Source organism: Dreissena polymorpha, chromosome 3 (genome assembly GCF_020536995.1).
Source record: "Dreissena polymorpha isolate Duluth1 chromosome 3, UMN_Dpol_1.0, whole genome shotgun sequence".
Lineage (NCBI taxonomy): Eukaryota > Metazoa > Mollusca > Bivalvia > Myida > Dreissenidae > Dreissena > Dreissena polymorpha.
This window is the reverse complement of record NC_068357.1, coordinates 51987672-52007240: the sequence shown is the minus strand read 5'-3', so window position 1 is coordinate 52007240 and position 19569 is coordinate 51987672. Positions and strand designations below refer to the sequence as shown.

General features: G+C 32.6%; 1 protein-coding gene across 7 annotated transcripts in view; it reads right to left on the bottom strand.

Moving 5' to 3' along the window:
• The window catches only part of LOC127874128 (protein 4.1-like), a 180930-nt gene extending 161824 nt beyond the window's left edge, over positions 1 to 19106 (bottom strand). For 6 of the 7 annotated variants that reach the window (XM_052418277.1, XM_052418276.1, XM_052418280.1 and 3 more), the window contains exon 1: positions 15765 to 15811. In XM_052418277.1, coding sequence (XP_052274237.1) covers positions 15765 to 15796 — 32 coding nt within the window. In that variant the 5' untranslated portion in view covers positions 15797 to 15811. Of the gene's footprint in view, positions 1 to 15764; positions 15812 to 19059 lie in introns of those variants that run through there. The other variant, XM_052418278.1, reaches the window with a different exon arrangement.
• Between the last annotated feature and the right edge of the window lie 463 nt (positions 19107 to 19569).

Here is a 19569-nt window from a genome sequence, read left to right as displayed (position 1 = left end):
ACAAGCCTAATACAAATTATAACATAGAATAACAATCGAATCATACAGCAATAACAGAGACAACTTTGAAATTCAATTACTATTTACCTACTTAATGAGTGGATGTAGCCGTGCTCACTAAGGGTGTCACGTTTACAGATTTTTCTAAACGTTTAAACGAAATTAAATAAACGAAACGTTACCGTTTAAACGCTATCCCTATGTCAGCTTAAAAAGCACAAATACCATCGCATTTCCAAACGGAAAATAGTAGTTGTTTCCGAAAGTAATATTAAGTGCATAACTACATATCCCATTTGCACAATGACGTCATATTAAAACCAAAATATATTATAAAATAGACCATCCGTATCACCACATGTGAATTCTTTATTCTATAAAAAAGAAACTAAAGAACGTCGACAATAATGTAAAATCGATGAAAAATACTGTTTCCGAACACGACACTCCGAAAGAAATGCACGTATTTTCACATGAAATACAATGTGCATATCGTTTCACCGCAGAAAATCCAGTTAACTAGCAAAATCTTAATGAATATATAATTTGGTTAAAATATTGCTTTTTAACATGCTGCTGCAGTGTTTTACTTTGCTTATCAATCACTTAAATATTTAAAGATGGCGGCATTTGCATCGTTTCGTTGCCAAGTCGGAAATTAGCGAAGATTTTCCGTTTGTTTCCGTTCATGTCTGTGCCATCCGCTAACCGATCAGAAATAAATTACTGCCGAATTCGGTAGCCCGGATTAACCGCACGTACCAGGATTTCGCAGTTCGTAATCGATATACTTCGTACGACTATTCGGCTACGGTATTAGCACCCCGATATTTATTATATTGATATTCACTGTCGTTTAAACGCTTACTGTTTTGGTAAACGTTTTTGAGCAAAACACGAAACGCGACCGTTTAAACGTTTAAACGTGACAGCCTAAGTGCCCACCATACATTTTCCAGTCTGGATCAGCAGATGATTTATTGCCAGAGGATTCCGGAGAAAGTCGATGTATCACGATTGACATTTTTCTTCTGAGGTAACGATAAAATAAAACAAAATAATGGTCTTCGTTGATATTGATTGGTTATTGTCAACTGTGCTGGATTTTAACATACATAATTTACGACAGATGTGTAAGAATGAATTGACTCTTTGAAAGAAAGATTAGGTTACCTGTGCAATGTATATGCTGTTTTTGCATAGGGTATAGTGAAATTAATTGTTTTAATTCTCTAGTGATGACATTTTAACAAAATGGAGGTGATGCAACTTCGTCATTTGCATATTTATGGATTCCACTACATAAGGCGTTTTTTTATGCTCGGCCAATTCATTTTACTAGAATTATAACGCGTTTAGATATCCACTGTCCATGAATTCGCGACCTTAACATGAAATATCAATATTGAAACCGTAAGAAATAAATAACAACAATGTCAAGCTATAAACGTTTAGAACACATATATCACTAATTTATTTGTTCCAATATAAAACTGTCTGAAATGTATTAAATGTCAGTTGTGTTGTGACATAAGTGTAAAAAAATCCAAGTAAAGTAGAGCAATTCTGCTAAATTAACAGTAATCAGTTCAGATTGGTTGCTTTTTCAAATGCAAACTACAAGTCCAACACACATTAATTGTAAAATATGTTTAATATATTATATACTAAAACTACTGTGTCTGGGTGGATTTTTTCCAAGACCCTGCCATGTATAGTATAAGTTACTCTGTTTGGGAGCTATAAGGACGGACATATTCTCTATTTTAACAGCTTTGTAAGCATTTATCAAGGCAGAGGGTCAATAAAGGCCTTACCTCTTCCGACAAGGCTTAGGGATGGCTATATAAACAAAAAATAAATAATAGTAAGCTCCTTTTTTAAGTTTAAGAAACGCACAAAAAACTGTTTGGCCTTATTCAGAATCAAAGCTTAAAAGTGCCAAAATTGGAAACTGGTACAGCAGACGAAAACAAAACATAATACAATGTGATGTTCATACAATATATATTAAATTAATTTATCGGATATAACTGTTGTTATCAAAACATGGTGTTTAGGCTTATCAATTTTAACTCACACGTTTGATCTGTTTTTTACGTTTAATTTTTCAAAACCCATCAGGCTTTTCTATTAATAATCATTCCTTTACATTTTCCTACGATAGCGCATGCGGGAAAACAAATCTCGCTGTCGATCACGTAACGAATACAAAATCCGCGATTCTTGGATAGTCGCGATTTAAGGTGAGTCGACGATATATATTTTGCAACTATCATTCATGTTAAATATGATATATATATGACAGAAAACTCAATATAAAGTAAACAATAAAAAGTGTTTTCAAAATGAAGTGAACGCACCATTTTGTTAGAGGGCGTTGCTAGTTTTAGGAAAGCAGCTATGGTGAAATTGTTTGCTCTTCTGAATCAGTGGAGTCCAGAATGTATTAAGTACAATCCAAAGTTCACACATAAGCACGTTTCTATTGTTGAAAGTCAATCATAAACGAGCAAGTTTCATTATTGAATTTAAAAAGTACTAAAGCTATCACTCTGGATTTGGTTAAAAAGTTTGGCATTAAAGTCATCATTGTAATGTGTTGAATACAAATTAAGAAGAAAAAAAATCATCAAACTATGTGTGTTTTTGACACCAACTTTAAAATGTAGCATGTTATCTGTTCTACCTCACTACAGCTATAGAAATTCGAACATTATCACTGCCAAAGCTATTTTTATACATGACTATATTGGTAAACGCCCTCAAGTCTCCTCATTGCGTGAATAAAAGAGCTATTCTTTATATATACCACAGCTAATTATGCAAAGTAAGATATTTTAGTATTGGCGGTAGCGCAAGAAAACTAAGATATATTAACAGCGGATCAATATGTTATCAATACATCGATGGTAATTTCCCATGTGCTATCAGTTATTTGTCCAAAGCGGTATTTTATTGAACTTTACCTGATAATGTACGAACTTTTAATGCTGTTCTACCTTGAGAAACACATTGCTCTGCCGTTAAAAAGGTATTGGTATTAAATGTTCCGTCTGACACAGGCATTCGGAGCATAATGTAACATTCATTTATTGATTTATGCAAGGTCCTGGCATTGTATTGATGTTTGGCGCGATTGCTATTTTATTTATGTTTATGTATTTATGTTTTATAAATAGTTAAACTGTTGTGCAACATGCAACATAACATATTTCCAAGTACGAGACATGATATAATAAAAAAAGAATTTTTTATGTATAACTCTTACATCATAATTATACAGTTTGTTAAGTCCAAAAATATACTTATAAAACAGACATTGATCGAAGGAGCGAAAAGGTAGCTAGTCTTGAAAAACGCTGCCAATTAAACTGCGATATTCAGCCACACTCCAATTGCAGCTATGTTTTGCTTTCCTATTTAATATATTGAAAGTTATTGATTCGGACTTTATTATTTATCATTAGTATAACATATCGATCTAACAATTGTCGATCCTTTTAAATGCCATATAATCTACTAATGCCGCCAATTCACATGAAGTCATATTTGCGCTGTATTACTAGTTAGCACGTTATTTATCTTGTCTGCGTATAATCCTTTGGAATCAATACTAATAGTGTTTATTTTTATTGATTTTTTAACAGGCGAGGTACTGTGTTATATAAAATGTTTTTAGGAAGAAGCATGAAACTGCTCTCATACGTTATCATTTCAGCATCTTTAGAACATATCTCATGCCGGACAGTCATTGAAAAGTCTTAGTTTTACATCAGAAACCGTTACAAAGCGACGACCAAACAGTGTTGTCTGAAATCCATATCAACCAAACTGAAAAATCTAGCCAGAAGTATCAAAGCGAATCGTTGATACACGTGTTAAGTCTTAGACTGACACGTCGAATTTCAGTCGAAACGTAAGCTCTTTTTTTAAAGTTTAAAGCTGTTATATGCGAATATTCATGTTTATATATCATAATTATTATCGACTTCGAATATCCCGAGTAGAGGACGACGTTTTTAACTTTCATTATTGAAGCACACGTGGTACATGCAATTAACGCAAATGTAAAAAATATAATTGTACAATTAAAACTGATTACAGTAATAAAACCTTCGAACCTACGAGAGTGCACTTCGTGACAGACATTGCAAAATGAAAATCCAGACACATCGCATCTATTTGACTATTTAAGGTATCTGTCGAGTACTTGTTTAGCCCACACAAACGTAAAGTATTTTTTGAATTTACGGACAGCATCAACAAGAGCTTCCATCAAGTTAACACGTTAGTGTTCGTTTTAAACGCTCTGGACGTGTTAATGGACCTAATTTGTTTACATATTTGAAAAGCAAAGAATGTATATATTCGTTATTGGTATTAATATTAACAGTTTGTGACAGCTTATCTTATGAATAGGGCCAGTTAATGTTCATACATATGTTTGTATGTAATCTATTCGAATCTATGCCGTATGTTTAATATTTTGGCAAGCCGGAACAACAACTGAGCGATGAACGTTGTTTGCTAACTGTTTATACGTTCTATACATGTTTCCATTTTATAGTATACACTTTTATTCGGCTCATTTATCATTTAAATGGAAAATGAGTGCTTACAAGTTTATACCATAAGGTGCCAGTAAGTAAAATCTGATTTCGCGTAAATTTATGGAAATTCAAACGCACGAACATATAAATAAACGAAAACTATCTTATTTACAGTGCTCTTAAAATCATAAAAGTCTAATCATAGTGATACTGAACAATGAAATGTTTAATGAAGATCAAACATGGCATATTTCGAAAACCTTTATTTAAACCGTTGAGGGACACATTTTGCCTTCGCTGACGCAATTAATGATTGAGACTTTCAAGTTGTCAATAATAAAGTACATCAACGAGAAGCAATTAAGGCGACGCGTGTGGCATTACCACCGGAATAAACGCGATTGAAACTCATAGTATTAAAAGGATCTAAAGCTTTCGTTCACGTGCTTGTAAACGGTATGCATAACAAAACAACCTATATTATGTATTCTATAAAAAATATGAAAGTGATTGCGCTATTCATGAGTAGTCCTCACAATAGACAATGTTGTGTTTACTAACGTTTTATTTGTGTATCTTTTAATGTTTATTTCTACTAGACGCGGCATTTAGTAATACAAAGCAAGTTATTAAGAATAAAAAAATAGATTCTGTAGGCGTGTCCAGTTTTAAACCAATGCGCATTTCTTAAACAAAGTACGAAAACAAAACTCGATAGGAAAAAGCCACATTTTTATAAAACTATTTATCTGCACAACAGATTCTACAAATGGGAATCATTATCAATCGCTTTATGATAAAGCCTGTTTTTATGACTGATGTAACAATACAAATTCTGTTATACGTCTGATGAACTCAATTGAAAGTAGGTCGCAGCTGTAAAGTAGCTTGCGCAAATAAAGACTGAATTAACGATACATGTGATTTTATTTTGTTACAATTGTCCATATATTATTGTACTGTTTTGCAAGAATGTGACATTAAATTATTTTCATGAATTCATAATAACATAATCGTTTGAGCTTTTACTTAATTGTATTTGATGAATAATTAACAAGAGAACAAACTTATGTTCATCTTATTGCAATAAATATGACAGTGAACATGATTGATGTGTTTTTCATGTTTTATGGATAAAAAATGTATATTATTTAAAACAAAAAGCAACATAATTAATATTCGATCGTAAAAATTTGTGTTTTTTTATTTACATTTTTACAATATTTAGATGCAACATCAAGGGTCTAAGTACTTTGCAATCGAGTTTGATAATTAAAAATATTGTTTTATTCTCTATTTATGAAGAATTTTGCGCACTGTTCTTTATTATATTTTTGGAAAAATGTTAAATTGTGCATTTTCACGCACTGGCACGATAACAAAATCCGTAAAATATTATGACAATAACAGTATACTTGACGATAACGAGTGCGGTACCATGAATCCAATATATATAACCAAATAAAAAGCTAGTTGTATTGTTTAAAATCTGCCGAATTCAACCCACGCATCACTTACGGGTCGTTGGCTGGCAACGAAAAGAACTCGAAAACGACTCAGTCAGTGGCAGTGGGGCTTCCGTCTATGACAAAGAAATTGTAAATTTGTCAAAAGGATTTAGGTCGCAAAAATCAATATGATCAAGGAATGTTAGCTGATATTCACAAGACGCGATTCTTACAAACTCAAATGGCTCTCTTGCGGGAGCGATTTGCTACTGACAACATTGTAACATGTTCGCATTTCAACTCCATTCTGCACGAGATTATTATTTCAAAATGAATGTTGCAAAAAACAACAACATCTGGTACACCTACGGTAAAAGCATTTGTAAATGAAATAAAACTCGATATATTAAATATCTTGCAAATATCATTCATGTCGTCGATAAAAGCTTTAAACAAAACGTAACACTATTAATAATGGTTTGGGTGTTTTTTAGATTTGTTGATCGTTTTGTTTCCAATTGCAAGTTTTAAGAGCATTTATACCAGTTTTCATTTATTTCGTTATTTGTGGCAATTTGTGGATAACTTTTATAAAGTTAAATACGACAGAGTCGTTTCATGGCTGAATGGTAAAGGACAAAGCCATCTTATAAAAGACGACAAATACTCTGGGTTGAGCCCCAGTGGAGCCTACCTTTATTAATCTTAAATTATTGATGCCCTATAGTTGTGACACCTCAAGTGGTACCTTTGTAGGTACATGACTTGCTTTGAAAGGCGATTGATAATTCAAAATTGATCTAGTAGCAAAATCATTGAGCCGTGTGCCCATAATACACGATTTGTTTTATTGATTGAAACTCTCTGTGGCTCAAGCGTTTGATTTATTTGCTCGAAACACGAGAGAATGACAGCATGCACTGGTGTTTAGATGCACGAAAACCATTTCGTAAATTGTTGCTTGTGCACGCACTGTTCTACTTTATCATTAATGAATTCTTATTTAAGTATGGCAAATTGTGTAACTTGCTTTCAAATCCTCCACCATATCTAAATTTCGGTAGTATTTCTTATGTGTAGCTCTTATCAATATTTAAAAATGAAATATAAGCTTGCGAACTTTTAAAGTATTTGTATACAATCGTATTTTAATATTCGTAGCGATAGCCTTAGATCGGTAGGTTTTGTGCTCACCTTTTAACAATGAGGCACTTCACTGGTGGCATCATTGTCATGCCGAAGTGAATAAGACATGGCGTAAACTAGTTTAATACCTCGATGATTGACACTTTTAATCATGTTATGTCCATTGTCGCGTTTATAATGTCTTAAATGAAATAAAAGAAAATGACAAGCAGTTCTCTTAAAATGATGTTAGTGTAGTTATATTTTTATTATATTGGACGATTATATGCCAGTTGTGTTTCTGCGATGAGTAGCTAATTATAGTAAAATGGTAAATCTCGTCAGCGTGCAGCTTGTTCATGTACATCATATTAATGCAAAAAATTCTGCGTTTGTATTACAAAACGGCTAACTATGCATGGAAAGATTTTTTTAATATTGACGGGAGCGCAAGAAAAGTAACATATATTGGCAAGGGAGCAATATGTAATCAATTCCCATGTGCTATCACTTAGTTATCCAAAGCGGTATTTTATTGAACTTTACCTGATATTGCATTAAATGTTAATGGTGTTCTACCTGAAGAAACGCATTGCTCTGCCGTTTAAAAACACATCGGTATTTCATTTTCTGTCTGACACTATCATTTAGCGCATAATGTAACATTCATTTATCGTTTTATACAAGGTCCTGTTATGTTAGTGTTGTTAAGTGCGATTGTTATTTTATTTATGTTTGGCAAGAAATAAATATATAACTGTTGACCCACATGCAACATAACATATTTCCAAATACGAGACATGATATTATCAAAATGTTCTTTTTTGTTATATTACTCTTACATCATATACAGTTCGTTAAGTCCTAAAACATACTAATAAAAAAGACTTTGATCAAAGAAGCGGAAAAGTAGAAAGTCTTAAACAACGCTGCCAATTTAACTGCGAGATGCAGCCGCTCTGCATTGCAGCTTTCCAACTTAATAGACTCAAAGTTATTGATTTGGACTATTTTTATTTGCCTTTAGTATTAAATATCGATCTAACACTTTTAGATCCTTTTTAATGCCATATAATCTACTTATACCGCAAATTCACACGAAGTCATGTTGGCGCTGTATTACTGGTAAGCATGTAATGTATCTTGTCTACGGTATAATCACTGATGTTTAAACAAACGAGACATTGTGTTTTTAGGCAGAAGCAGAAACTGATTTAATACGTTATCATTTCAACACCCTTTGATCATATCTCAAACCGGACAGTCATTTAAAAGCCTTAGTCTTACATCTGAAACCGTTACACAACGACTACCAATCAGTGTTGTATGAAATCAGTATCAAACAAACTGAAGAATCTAGACAGCAGTTTCTAACACACTATATAGCAGTTTCGACACGTCGAATTTCAGTCGAAACGTTAGCTCATTTTCTTAAAGTTCAAAGCCGTAATATTTGAATATGTATGTTTATTTATCGTAATTATTATCGACTACGAATTACCCAAGTAAGGAAAGACGTTTTTAAAATTCATTATTAAAGCCCACATGGTACATGCAATTAACGTAAATATTGAAAAGTAATTGTAACATTTAATTGATTACAGTAAAAAATATCGCATATTCGAAAGTGCACTTCGTGATAGACATTGCAAGAGGTAAATCCAGACACATCGCATTTACTTGACTATATTAGATATCTGTCCAGAACTTGTTTAGCACACACGGACACTAAGTATCTTTAAAATTTACGGACAGCATCAACGAGAGGTCCCATCAAGTTAACAGGTTTGTTTTCGTGTTAAACGTTCCTAATGGGTTAATAGACCTAATTTATGTACATATTTGAAAACATAGAATGTATATATTCGTTGTTAATATTGATATTAACATTTTGTAACAGCAAACTCTTATTAATAGAGCCATTTAATGTTCATAGATATGTTTGTATGTAAGCTATTATAACCTATGCCGGATGTTTCAATATTTTTGCAAAGCTGAACAACAACTGAGCAATAGACGTTGTTTCCAAACTGTCCATACTTTCAATACATGTTTCCATTTCATAGTATACACCATTATTAAACTCATTTGTCATTGAAATGGAAAAAGAGTGCTTACAAGTTTATACCATAAGATGCCAGTAAGTAAAATCTGATTTCGCGTAAATTTATGGAAATTCAAAAGCACGAACATATAAATCAACAACAACTATCTTATTAACAGTGCTCTTCTAATCATACAAGTCAAAGCAGACTGATACTGACCAATGAAACTTTTTATGAAGATTGTACAGGACATATTTCGAAAACCTTGATTTAAACCGTTTGGGGACACATTTTGCCCTCGATGACGCAATTAATGATTGAGCCTTTCAAGTGGGTGTGCAGTTGTCAATAATTGAGTACATCAATAAGAAGCAATTAAGTCGACGCGCGTTGCATTAACCACCGGAATAAACGCGATTGAAACTCTTAGTAAGGGATCTTTATCTTTCTTTCACGTGCTTGTAAACGGTATGCATAACAAAACAACCTATATTATGTATTCTATAAAAAAAAGCTGAAAGTGATTGCGCTATTCATGAGTAGTCCTCACAATAGACAATGTTGTGTTTACTAACGTTTTATTTGTGTATCTTTTAATGTTTATTTCTACTAGACGCGGCATTCAGTAATACAAAGCAAGTTGTTAAAAAATAAAAAATAGATCCTGTAGGCGTGTCCAGTTTTGAACCAATGCGCATTTCTTAAACAAAGTTTGAAAACAAAACTCGATTGGGAAAGCCATACTTTTAGAAAGCTATTAATTTACACAACAGATTCTACAAACGGGAGTCATAATCAATTGCTTTATGATAAAACATGTTTTATACCTCTGATGAATTCAACTGAAAGTAGGTCGCAGCTGTAAAGTAGCTTACGCAAATAAAGACTGAATTAACGATACATGTGATTTGATTTTGTTACTATTATTCATGTATTGTAGTACTGTTTTGCAAGAATGCAACATTTAATTACTTTCATGAATTCATAATAACATAATCGTATGTGTTTTTACTTAATTGTGTTTGATTAATAATCAACAAGAGCACACACTTATGTTCATCTTATTGCAATATATATGATAGTGAACATTACAGGTCGCCTGCTTAGGTCGCCGTGGTGTAATGGATATGGTGTCCGCCTGGCGACCGGGAGGTCACGGGTGCGATCTCCTCCGTGGGAGCGTTCTTAAGATCTCCCCCACAGACACCAAGTACTGGCTCTAGTACAGGCTTTCGATGCAATCGAGTTAAAATAAATAGGTTTAAACTAACATGATAGGTGTGTTTTTATGTTTCATAGATATTAAAATGTAAATAATTTAAAACAAAAAACAACACATTTTTATATTCGCTCGTTAACATTCATATGATGTTTGCTTTTTCAAAAACGTATACAATATTTAGATGAGACATCAAGGGTGTAAGAACTTTGCAATCGAGTTTGATAATTATAAATATTGTTTTATTCTCTGTGTTAACAATAATTTTGCGCACTGTTATTTTTTTTATAGTTTTTGAATAACGTTACATTGTGCATTTACACGCACCGGCAAGAAAAAACATCCGTAAAATATTGAGACAAAAACAGAATACTTTGACGATAATGAGTGCGAAATCATGAATCCAATTAATAAAACCAAATTAAAAGCTAGTTATATTGTTAAAATCTGCCAAATTTAACTACCAACCTTCAAACAAAACCGTTTTATCTTTACCCTTTAACGCATCACTTACGGTTCGTTGGCTGGCAACAAAAAGAACTCGAATACGTCGCAGTCAGTGGGGCTTCCGTCTACGAGAAAGAAATTGTAAATTTGTCAAAAGCATGTAGGTCGCAAATATCAATGCGATCAAGGAATGTTAGCTGATATTCACAAGACGCGATTCTTACAAACTCAAATGGGTCTCTTGCGGGAGTGATTTGCTACTGACAACATTGTAACATGTTCGCATTTCAACTTCATCCTGCACGAGATTATTATTTCAAAATGAATGTTGCAAAAAACAACAACATCGTGTACACCTACGGTAAAAGCATTGGTACATGAAATAAAACTCGATACATGAAATATCTTGCAAACATCATTCATGTCGTCGATAAAAGCTTTAAACAAAACGTAACACTATTAATAATGGTTTGGGTGTGTGTGTTTTTTATTTATTGATTGTTTTATTTCCGATTGCAAGATTAAAGAGCATTTACACAGTTTTCATTTATAATGTTATTTGTGGCAATTCGCGGATCACTGTTCTTTAATTCGACAGAGTCCTTTCATGGCTGTATGGTTAAGGACAAACCATCTTGTCAAATACGACAAATAGGCTGGGTTGAGCCCCAGTGGAGCCTACCTTTATTAATCTTAAATTATTGATGACCTATAGCTGTGACACCTCAAGTGATACCTTTGTATGTTGATGACTTGCTTTGCAAGGCGATTGATAATTCAAAATTGATTCAGTAGCAAAATCATTGAGCCGTGTGCCCATAATACACGATGTGTTTTATTGATTGAAACTCTCTGTGGCTCCAGCGTTTGATTTATTTGCTCGAAACACGAGAGAATTACAGCATGCACTTGTGTTTAGATGCACGGAAGACATTTCGTAAATTGTTGTTGGTGCACCCACTGTTCTACTTTATCATTAATTAATTCTTATTTAAGTATGGTAAATTGTGTAACTTGCATTTAAATCGTCCACCATATTTAAATTTTGGTAGTATTTCTTATGTGTAGCTCATATCAATATTTAAAAATGAAATATAAGCATGCGAACGTGTTTTTATACAATCGTATTTTAATATTCGTAGCGATAGCATTAGATAGGTAGGTTTTGTGATCAACGTTTTACGACTTAGACCACTAGGCCATCTTTCCGTATGCAATGCCAGAGGTATTTCATACTTTATATAAGCAATCCTCGTAGTTTCGCAAAATATAACGACAACAACAGAACTCTTATAATTATTAATTCGTTTCGCGTTGCAACGCTTTATAATTTTTGGGTTTTTAAATCGTCAAAAGATGCATATAATGGCTATTTTAGAGCATGGTAAATGTTCAGTATTGCTGTTTCCTCACAAATATCATAACTACAACGAAAATTTGCGAAACTGAAACAACTTTTTTCAATTTTGTCAATTTACCCAACGTAAAAAGGCCCCTTTAACAATGCAGCACTTCGCTGGTGGCATCACTGTCATGCCGAAGTGAATAAGACATGGCGTAAACTAGTTTAATATCCCGATTATTGACACTTTTAATCGTGTTATTTCCTCTGTCGCGTTATAATATCTTAAATGAAATAAAAGATAATGACAAGCAGTTCTCTCAAAATGATGTTAGTGTAGTTTTATTTTTATTATATTAGACGATTAAATGCCACATATGTTTCTGCGATGAGTAGCTATTTATAGTTAAATGGTAAATATCGTCATCGTGCAGATTGTTCATGTATATCATATTAATGGAAACATTTCTGCGTTTTTATTACGCAATGTACTTTTTTAAATTAAATAAATTATATAATTTCAAGATCTGAATAAGAAATTATAGATTCATCTGCGAAAGATATAAAAACATAATGGTAACTGAGCTATTTTTAAGTGAACGATTATAGTGGTAGCAAATTTTATTTATTAAAATAACCTATTAATGTTGTACACGTTGATTCAGTCCATTTAAAATAACCTTACACGTGTTATCATTAAATAATTAGGCGAGGTGTTTTATTTAGATCTACCATGTAATTTATTGACATACCAACAACTTAATCTAAAGCTTCGCAAATCACCGCCACGTGAACCTACATAATTTAGGTATTCCTTTTCGAACTGATATTCACAATTCGACAAGAGGCATGCTCCGTTTGCCTTCATCAGGTCTTGACTAATTTATATCTTGGTCTTAGTACAATATAAACGTTTTGCCAAGATGATGTTGCAAAATAGGCGGATAATGCAGGCTGACAATATTTTATACACATGTTTTTCCCGTTTCATAAACATTAAATAGTGGTCGACTTAGTTCATCGCATCACACTATCGAAGTGCACGCATTTTTTATTCGGAGGTGATATTAAAAGGGACGGAAAAGGGAATGAAGACCAACTATCATGCTTTTATATTATGTCAATAATGTATGGGCCAGGAATAGATGAATACGGTTATGTTTGAGCTTATTATGTATATTGTGTTATGTTTTCAGAATATATTATAAGTGTAATAGTATTTGTTAAGAATGAAGAATAGTAATGTAAACACCATATTCCTATACGTTATATTACTCAACATATGTAAAATATATTTCGAAGAATACCGGCATATCTTTAATCCGTGTTTGTTTACAGCCGCTGTTACTACAAATCAATAAATGGATAAAGACATGTTAAAAACAAATGTCCATTGACGTTCAACTATATATTTATGAACGTGGTCTCAAAATCAGATATAAATAGGTGAAACTCTAGTTGCTCCAACAGTATTGCATTCTTATTATACAAATGTTCGTGGACCTTTATTTATGGCAAGTGACCAATTTCCATAACAGTACGACACAATACGAAACAACATACACACATAGTAGTATAAAGCTGGGGTCACTACATTGGAAGGGTCATTGAATAGCACTGGGGTTTTTAACCGGTTTTAGGGCGCTCAACCTCACACTTGGCCCAACAATATTCATTATACATATAAGTGTAAATAAAATTAAATTTAACCTCATAGCATTGCAACTGAAATTAAACAGTAATACAGGTAGATGTTGCATTCATAATAATTATATGTATTATCCGGTACTGTTTCGATACCTGATCTTGTGAGTGTGATTCGAATGTATAATGTGTGCTCCTTCGAAAGTATAATTATTGTTATATTTCGAAATTAAAATTATTTTTATATTTTACTGATTATAGACTATGCCGATGTGTTATGATACAAGTTCAACTATAATTGTGCCGTTGCTACTTAAAAATTGTATGTGGTTTGGATGCGCACTGTTATATTCTATGCTCCTTCAAATTACAATTTGAAGAACACTAGAAACTGTAGTAAAGTTTATGTGTAATAAAATTATGTTCTGTTCTGTTCTGTTCTGGTATGCATGGGTCACGAGCTCGAATTATCTGACTATCCGCATAGATTTCTCGCCCTCTGACGATTGGCGTTCAGCCGTAACGCATGGATATACTTAACGAGGCCCATGGTCAAGTCCTTAAAGGGGCCTTTTCACGTTTTAGTAAAATGACAAAATTAAAAAAAAAAAGTTTCAGATTCGCAAATGTTCGTTGTAGTTATGATATTTGTGAGGAAACAGTTATACTGAACATTTACCATACTCTAAAATATCTTTTTATATGCATCTTTTGACGATTGTAAAACCTAAAAAATATAAATCTTTGCAACGATTGAATAATTTTGAGAGTTCTGTTATTGTTGATATATTTTGTGATACTACGAGGATTACTAATATATAGTATATATAGTAATATATAGTATAAAAGTCATCACTTATTGTATAAGCACGGAAGGCCGAGTGGACTAAGCGTAAGACTGTTACTCCAGGGGTCAGTGGTTCGAGGGTTACTTTTTTTCTTTCTTTAATTGTATTCTTGTTATTCTGCTTTTTAGATCCAATATTTACATTTATCAATATAAAGTATTTGATGACAAACTTCAATACATACCAAAATCGGTGAAAAGGCCCCTTTATTATCTGTATGTGTTGACGGATGCAGATTCTAGAGGGGTGTATGACATTTATGAACTTATAAACTAAAGCTCAGAGATTGTGAGACTGCCCGGTAAACTCAGACGGCAGAGTTCTCAGCTTGATAACGAGTCGTTCCGTGTTCGAGTACCAGATAGGTCGTCTCATTGAATACTTCATCGTTTTCTCATGTAATATTTCAACGTTTTGGTCGATTTTTCAGTACCATTATGGCTTTAACTTGTAAGTAAACGAGGTTAACACTTTGCAAGCTTAGCCGAATCACATAGTTCACATGTATGCTTAATTAATGTGACAGTAACTGAAAACTGCCATACGTGTTATCAAAACTATAGAAATTTGCCGTTAAACAAGTACATTACATAATGAAAACAATTTACAATAAGAACATTTTACCAAATTTAGACTTGCAAACGATAAACTATGAATTTATTATATCTTAATATCATAAAATGACCTATAATTAATCACTATCTTCGCTCAAATGTTCAATAAAGATACATGATATGTGCAAACTATATATGTTTGCTATACTAGCTGTACTTTGTTCCAAGTGAATGCCACAAAAACCCGTGTTTATAAGGTTGTTGGTTTGTACATTTAATAAAATGTCCTTAATCACTGATGTCCATAATTTCCGTATTTGGAATAATCAATACATATTTTAAGTTTAAAAAGTAAATATTCAACAATTAAATTAAGCTGTTGGTCACATCGACACATGATATATTTCTCATAAAGGTTTGTACAAGAGAATATTTTTTACGGGTAATATACAATTTGCGTCTTCTTTACAAATCGGTAACAATATGTTCAATACAATAATTCTTAGCTTGTCAAGGTCTCCCAAACAATACTCACTTACCAAGAAGACGAATATCTATGGTTAGCATGCATGGTTCTTCTTCAAGTAGAGCGCAACGTTATCCGTTATAGAATTGCACAATAAGCCCACTAAGACTCATACACACTCAGTTGGTTGTTTACTTGATATGTTAGCTTTCACTGAGAAATCTTGCTAATTACATTATGGTTTAAATTAATACAAATTTATACGTGATATTCTTAGTAGTCATTTTATGTCATTTGATAGATTTTATACGATACGCGCATGAGTGTTCTGCAGGTAAATGTGTTTTAGTGACACGCGTAATGTAAGCGCATTAAATGGTAATGATTTTGTAACTTGATAAACACGTGCGTATGCGAGCACAACTCTCTTCTATATGTAATCATAGCTGTGTTGGCATACGAGAATATTTCCATAATATAGCATGTACTTGTTGTTATTTCAAATCGAATCATCCACACAAATTCCACAATGTCAACATGTATTTCAAACCCCTAAATATGCTCATTCTAAATTAACACATTATCACACTAATTAATTAAAATTTCTAATAGTATTTTACATGTTCAAATAACCTAAGGCAACAATATTCCATGTTAATATTTGCATTTTATTATTAGGGTAAAACTGCTTAGATATCATGCTTTATTTAAACTGTTTATTTCACCAGTTCCATTGAATTGTCATTCAACGACACACGTATGAAACAAAATACCAAATCACCACATAGTTCACACTGCACTTGAAACATGTCGAATTTAAATCACAATTCAAATACTGATGTTCGTAGATTTCCCAACACTCTAAGCGCTAAATGGCAAGCTTACTTTAAAAGAAGCAGAACTTTCATGCCGTCGTCTATGCTTGATTGTATGTTTCCTTATCGACTATTTGCAAATCCGAAATTGGAATAGCATATATTGGTTTCGAGTGAAGTTGTTGTTTTCCACAAGCTACCGGTGATGTCGTCGACAGTAAAAGGGCTTGGTAAAAAAGAAAAACATCGTTCGCTGTTTAGGATATCTATTATATAGATTATGTGTAAGCAAGCGTTTGAGGCTGATCAAATGATAAAATGACTTTTACAATATCGCAAAACATTCTGTGATATTCAAAGGGTTTGTTAACTATACTTATTGCTATCTATTAATTCTTTGTAGTCCTAATATAATGTACACACAAAAAAACAAGCCATTTCAATTCCACATCATTTCTGAAATTACTAGTTGTAACAAAAAACAAAATATTGTTCACGATGTTCTTTTGTGGTTTTGAGGTCACATACTCAAAATAAAAGACATGTTCCCTTGACACTCGGTAGCTTAAAAGGCAACGTCTTTTCATTCTTTTGTGTATTTGAAATCATTAATAATCAATAGTAATTGTAATCTGATAGCCGCTTGTCTTCAACGAATCATTGTCAAAGATTTATTCGCCGTAACGTCGTCTTCTCTGGCTATTGCATAATTAATTTATCAATCACAGAGACAGAAAAGGACAAAGACATTTAAACTTTGGAGAAATTCTAGTTAACCTTCACAAGCATTTGTCGAAACGTTCCTTCAACTTCCAGTTCTTTACTTATCGTGAATGCTAGAAGAATCTTCGACATATTACGGTTCTGACTGTAAGGGTGCGATTGATCATTGACTTTAGACACCTTTTGACAACTTCTAATAATGAAGAATCGTTTTTAAATTATTATTTTGGGTTGACCGAATGTTTCACTCACATCCCAAAAAATTGGCTGACATTTTGTTTTATTTCTTGGCACAATATTAACAAGTTGTCTAATGAATGGATTAGTCTTGCAAAGTCTTATGGTTCGAGCTCAATGTAAAAGTAACCCATGGTTAACCTTTTCGGCAGATGTGGTGCCACTATCATTCGCATTACATTCGACTTAACATCCGCACGTTCTTTTGTTTAAAATGAATACAAGTATGATTGGATAAAGCTCTTAATGCATTTACATGGGTTGGACTAACGTATATGTTAGTTCCTTACGTTATAGTTTCTTTACATTATTAACTGTTTTACAAGTTAAACGTTTTCTCCCTAAAATACGTTAATTTAAAAATCACCTGTACTTTTAACACACTCGTACATTTTTGTCTTCAACAGAAACTCTTTGATTGTTCCATTTTGCAACTATAAAAGCCATCTGTTTGTGATTGATAGTTACTTGATCATTTCCAATGCGTCTGGTTAGTTTGATTTTTCATCAACTCTTTTCAGCGTGTATGCTAGATTAAACTTAATTACCCGGTCACTGCGATTGTATAAGTATTCGATTATAATACAGGTCTTTAGTGTTAACAACAAATGTTACGTTTCATTGCAACCATTAAATACAACGGAAATGATGCACACATCCTTGATGATGTGCATGGTTCAGAATACTGATAAAAATATAGGAACTCTTTTATCGCCAGCTTATTTCATTAGTAAGTTGCCACTTCCTTGACTTTCGGCTTTGCTTCGAAATATTCCTAGTTTAATATACTTTTATCTTATTTAATAATCATAATTATTATAACCAAAGAAATTTACTTTGTATAAAGTAAAAGCTTATAATCAATCGCTCCATATTGTAGTGTCATGCATGTAGTCTAAACGGGTATCCCGAATAGTTTACAAATGAATATTTCGAAGATATGCTTTGTAAGCAATGCCCGAGAACAAACTATATTTATGAACAATATTTATAAGATCCCCGCTCGTATGATTGTTGCCATGTGTTCATTCCTCGTGTGTATACTAAATAACAGCTTGATAGAACATTGATACTCGAGTTTTTGAGCATCATAAAATGGCGAACTTTAGAATGATACTACACAATATACTTTTAAAATTTAATCTTATTTTTTAATTAGAAACCCGTTACTTGTGGAGTGAAAGAATTTGAATGATTTTCTACTTAAACATGGAATCAATCTATTTAACTGAAAGCACAGAAGCATCTTAACAAGCTAAAAGCAAAGCTACAACGAATAAAAAAAACTAACATAACGACGTTTGATAACATCAGTGCGAGAACTCTTGATCATTCTACATAACATCCGATATTTGTTTATTTTAGCATGTTTCAATTATGCTGTTGACATCCATTTTGGCTATTTAAAACGGTGCAATACTTGCATATTTAAGTTTATCAAAGCTTATTTATAAACTGGTATTTTTGTTAATGGAGATTTGGATCAGATATGATATTTCTCTGGTAATATACTAGTACATGCGTTTTTATCTTTTAATTGTTTGAAAAAGTGTTTACAAAAATGTAACTTATTACCTATTCATACTGACTTACCATGATGACGAATATCTGTGTTTGGCATTCATGTTTCCTCCGTAATCAGGGTGCTAGTAAATCCGTTATCAACAATGCACAGTGCTTAAAGCAGACTTCATATTAGGGCATTTGCTTCTAAGTTTCTTTAGTAAATTTACACACAACACTCTCACAAACCATAATGGTTCAAATACATACCTCACATTAGCCACCCGTTATATTTGTTGTTTTCAGTTATAACCATTGTTTTCGATTTTTAATTTAATATCATACAATATTAATTGATTTTTTCCATTCAGTTCAAACGTTATCAAAAATTTCCGTTGTATCGTTAACACTTTTCAAATCGCAGTTACGTTCATCTGCATGTACAACTTTCGTAGTTTCCAACTCTACATTTTGTTTACATTCGAACTTGTGCAATAAGTTAAATCTTACCCCATATGTTTCTCTGAAGTTCAATGAGCATATTTGAAATTATCGACTAAAATTTAAACAATTATTATACACTATACTCAATATACTGCA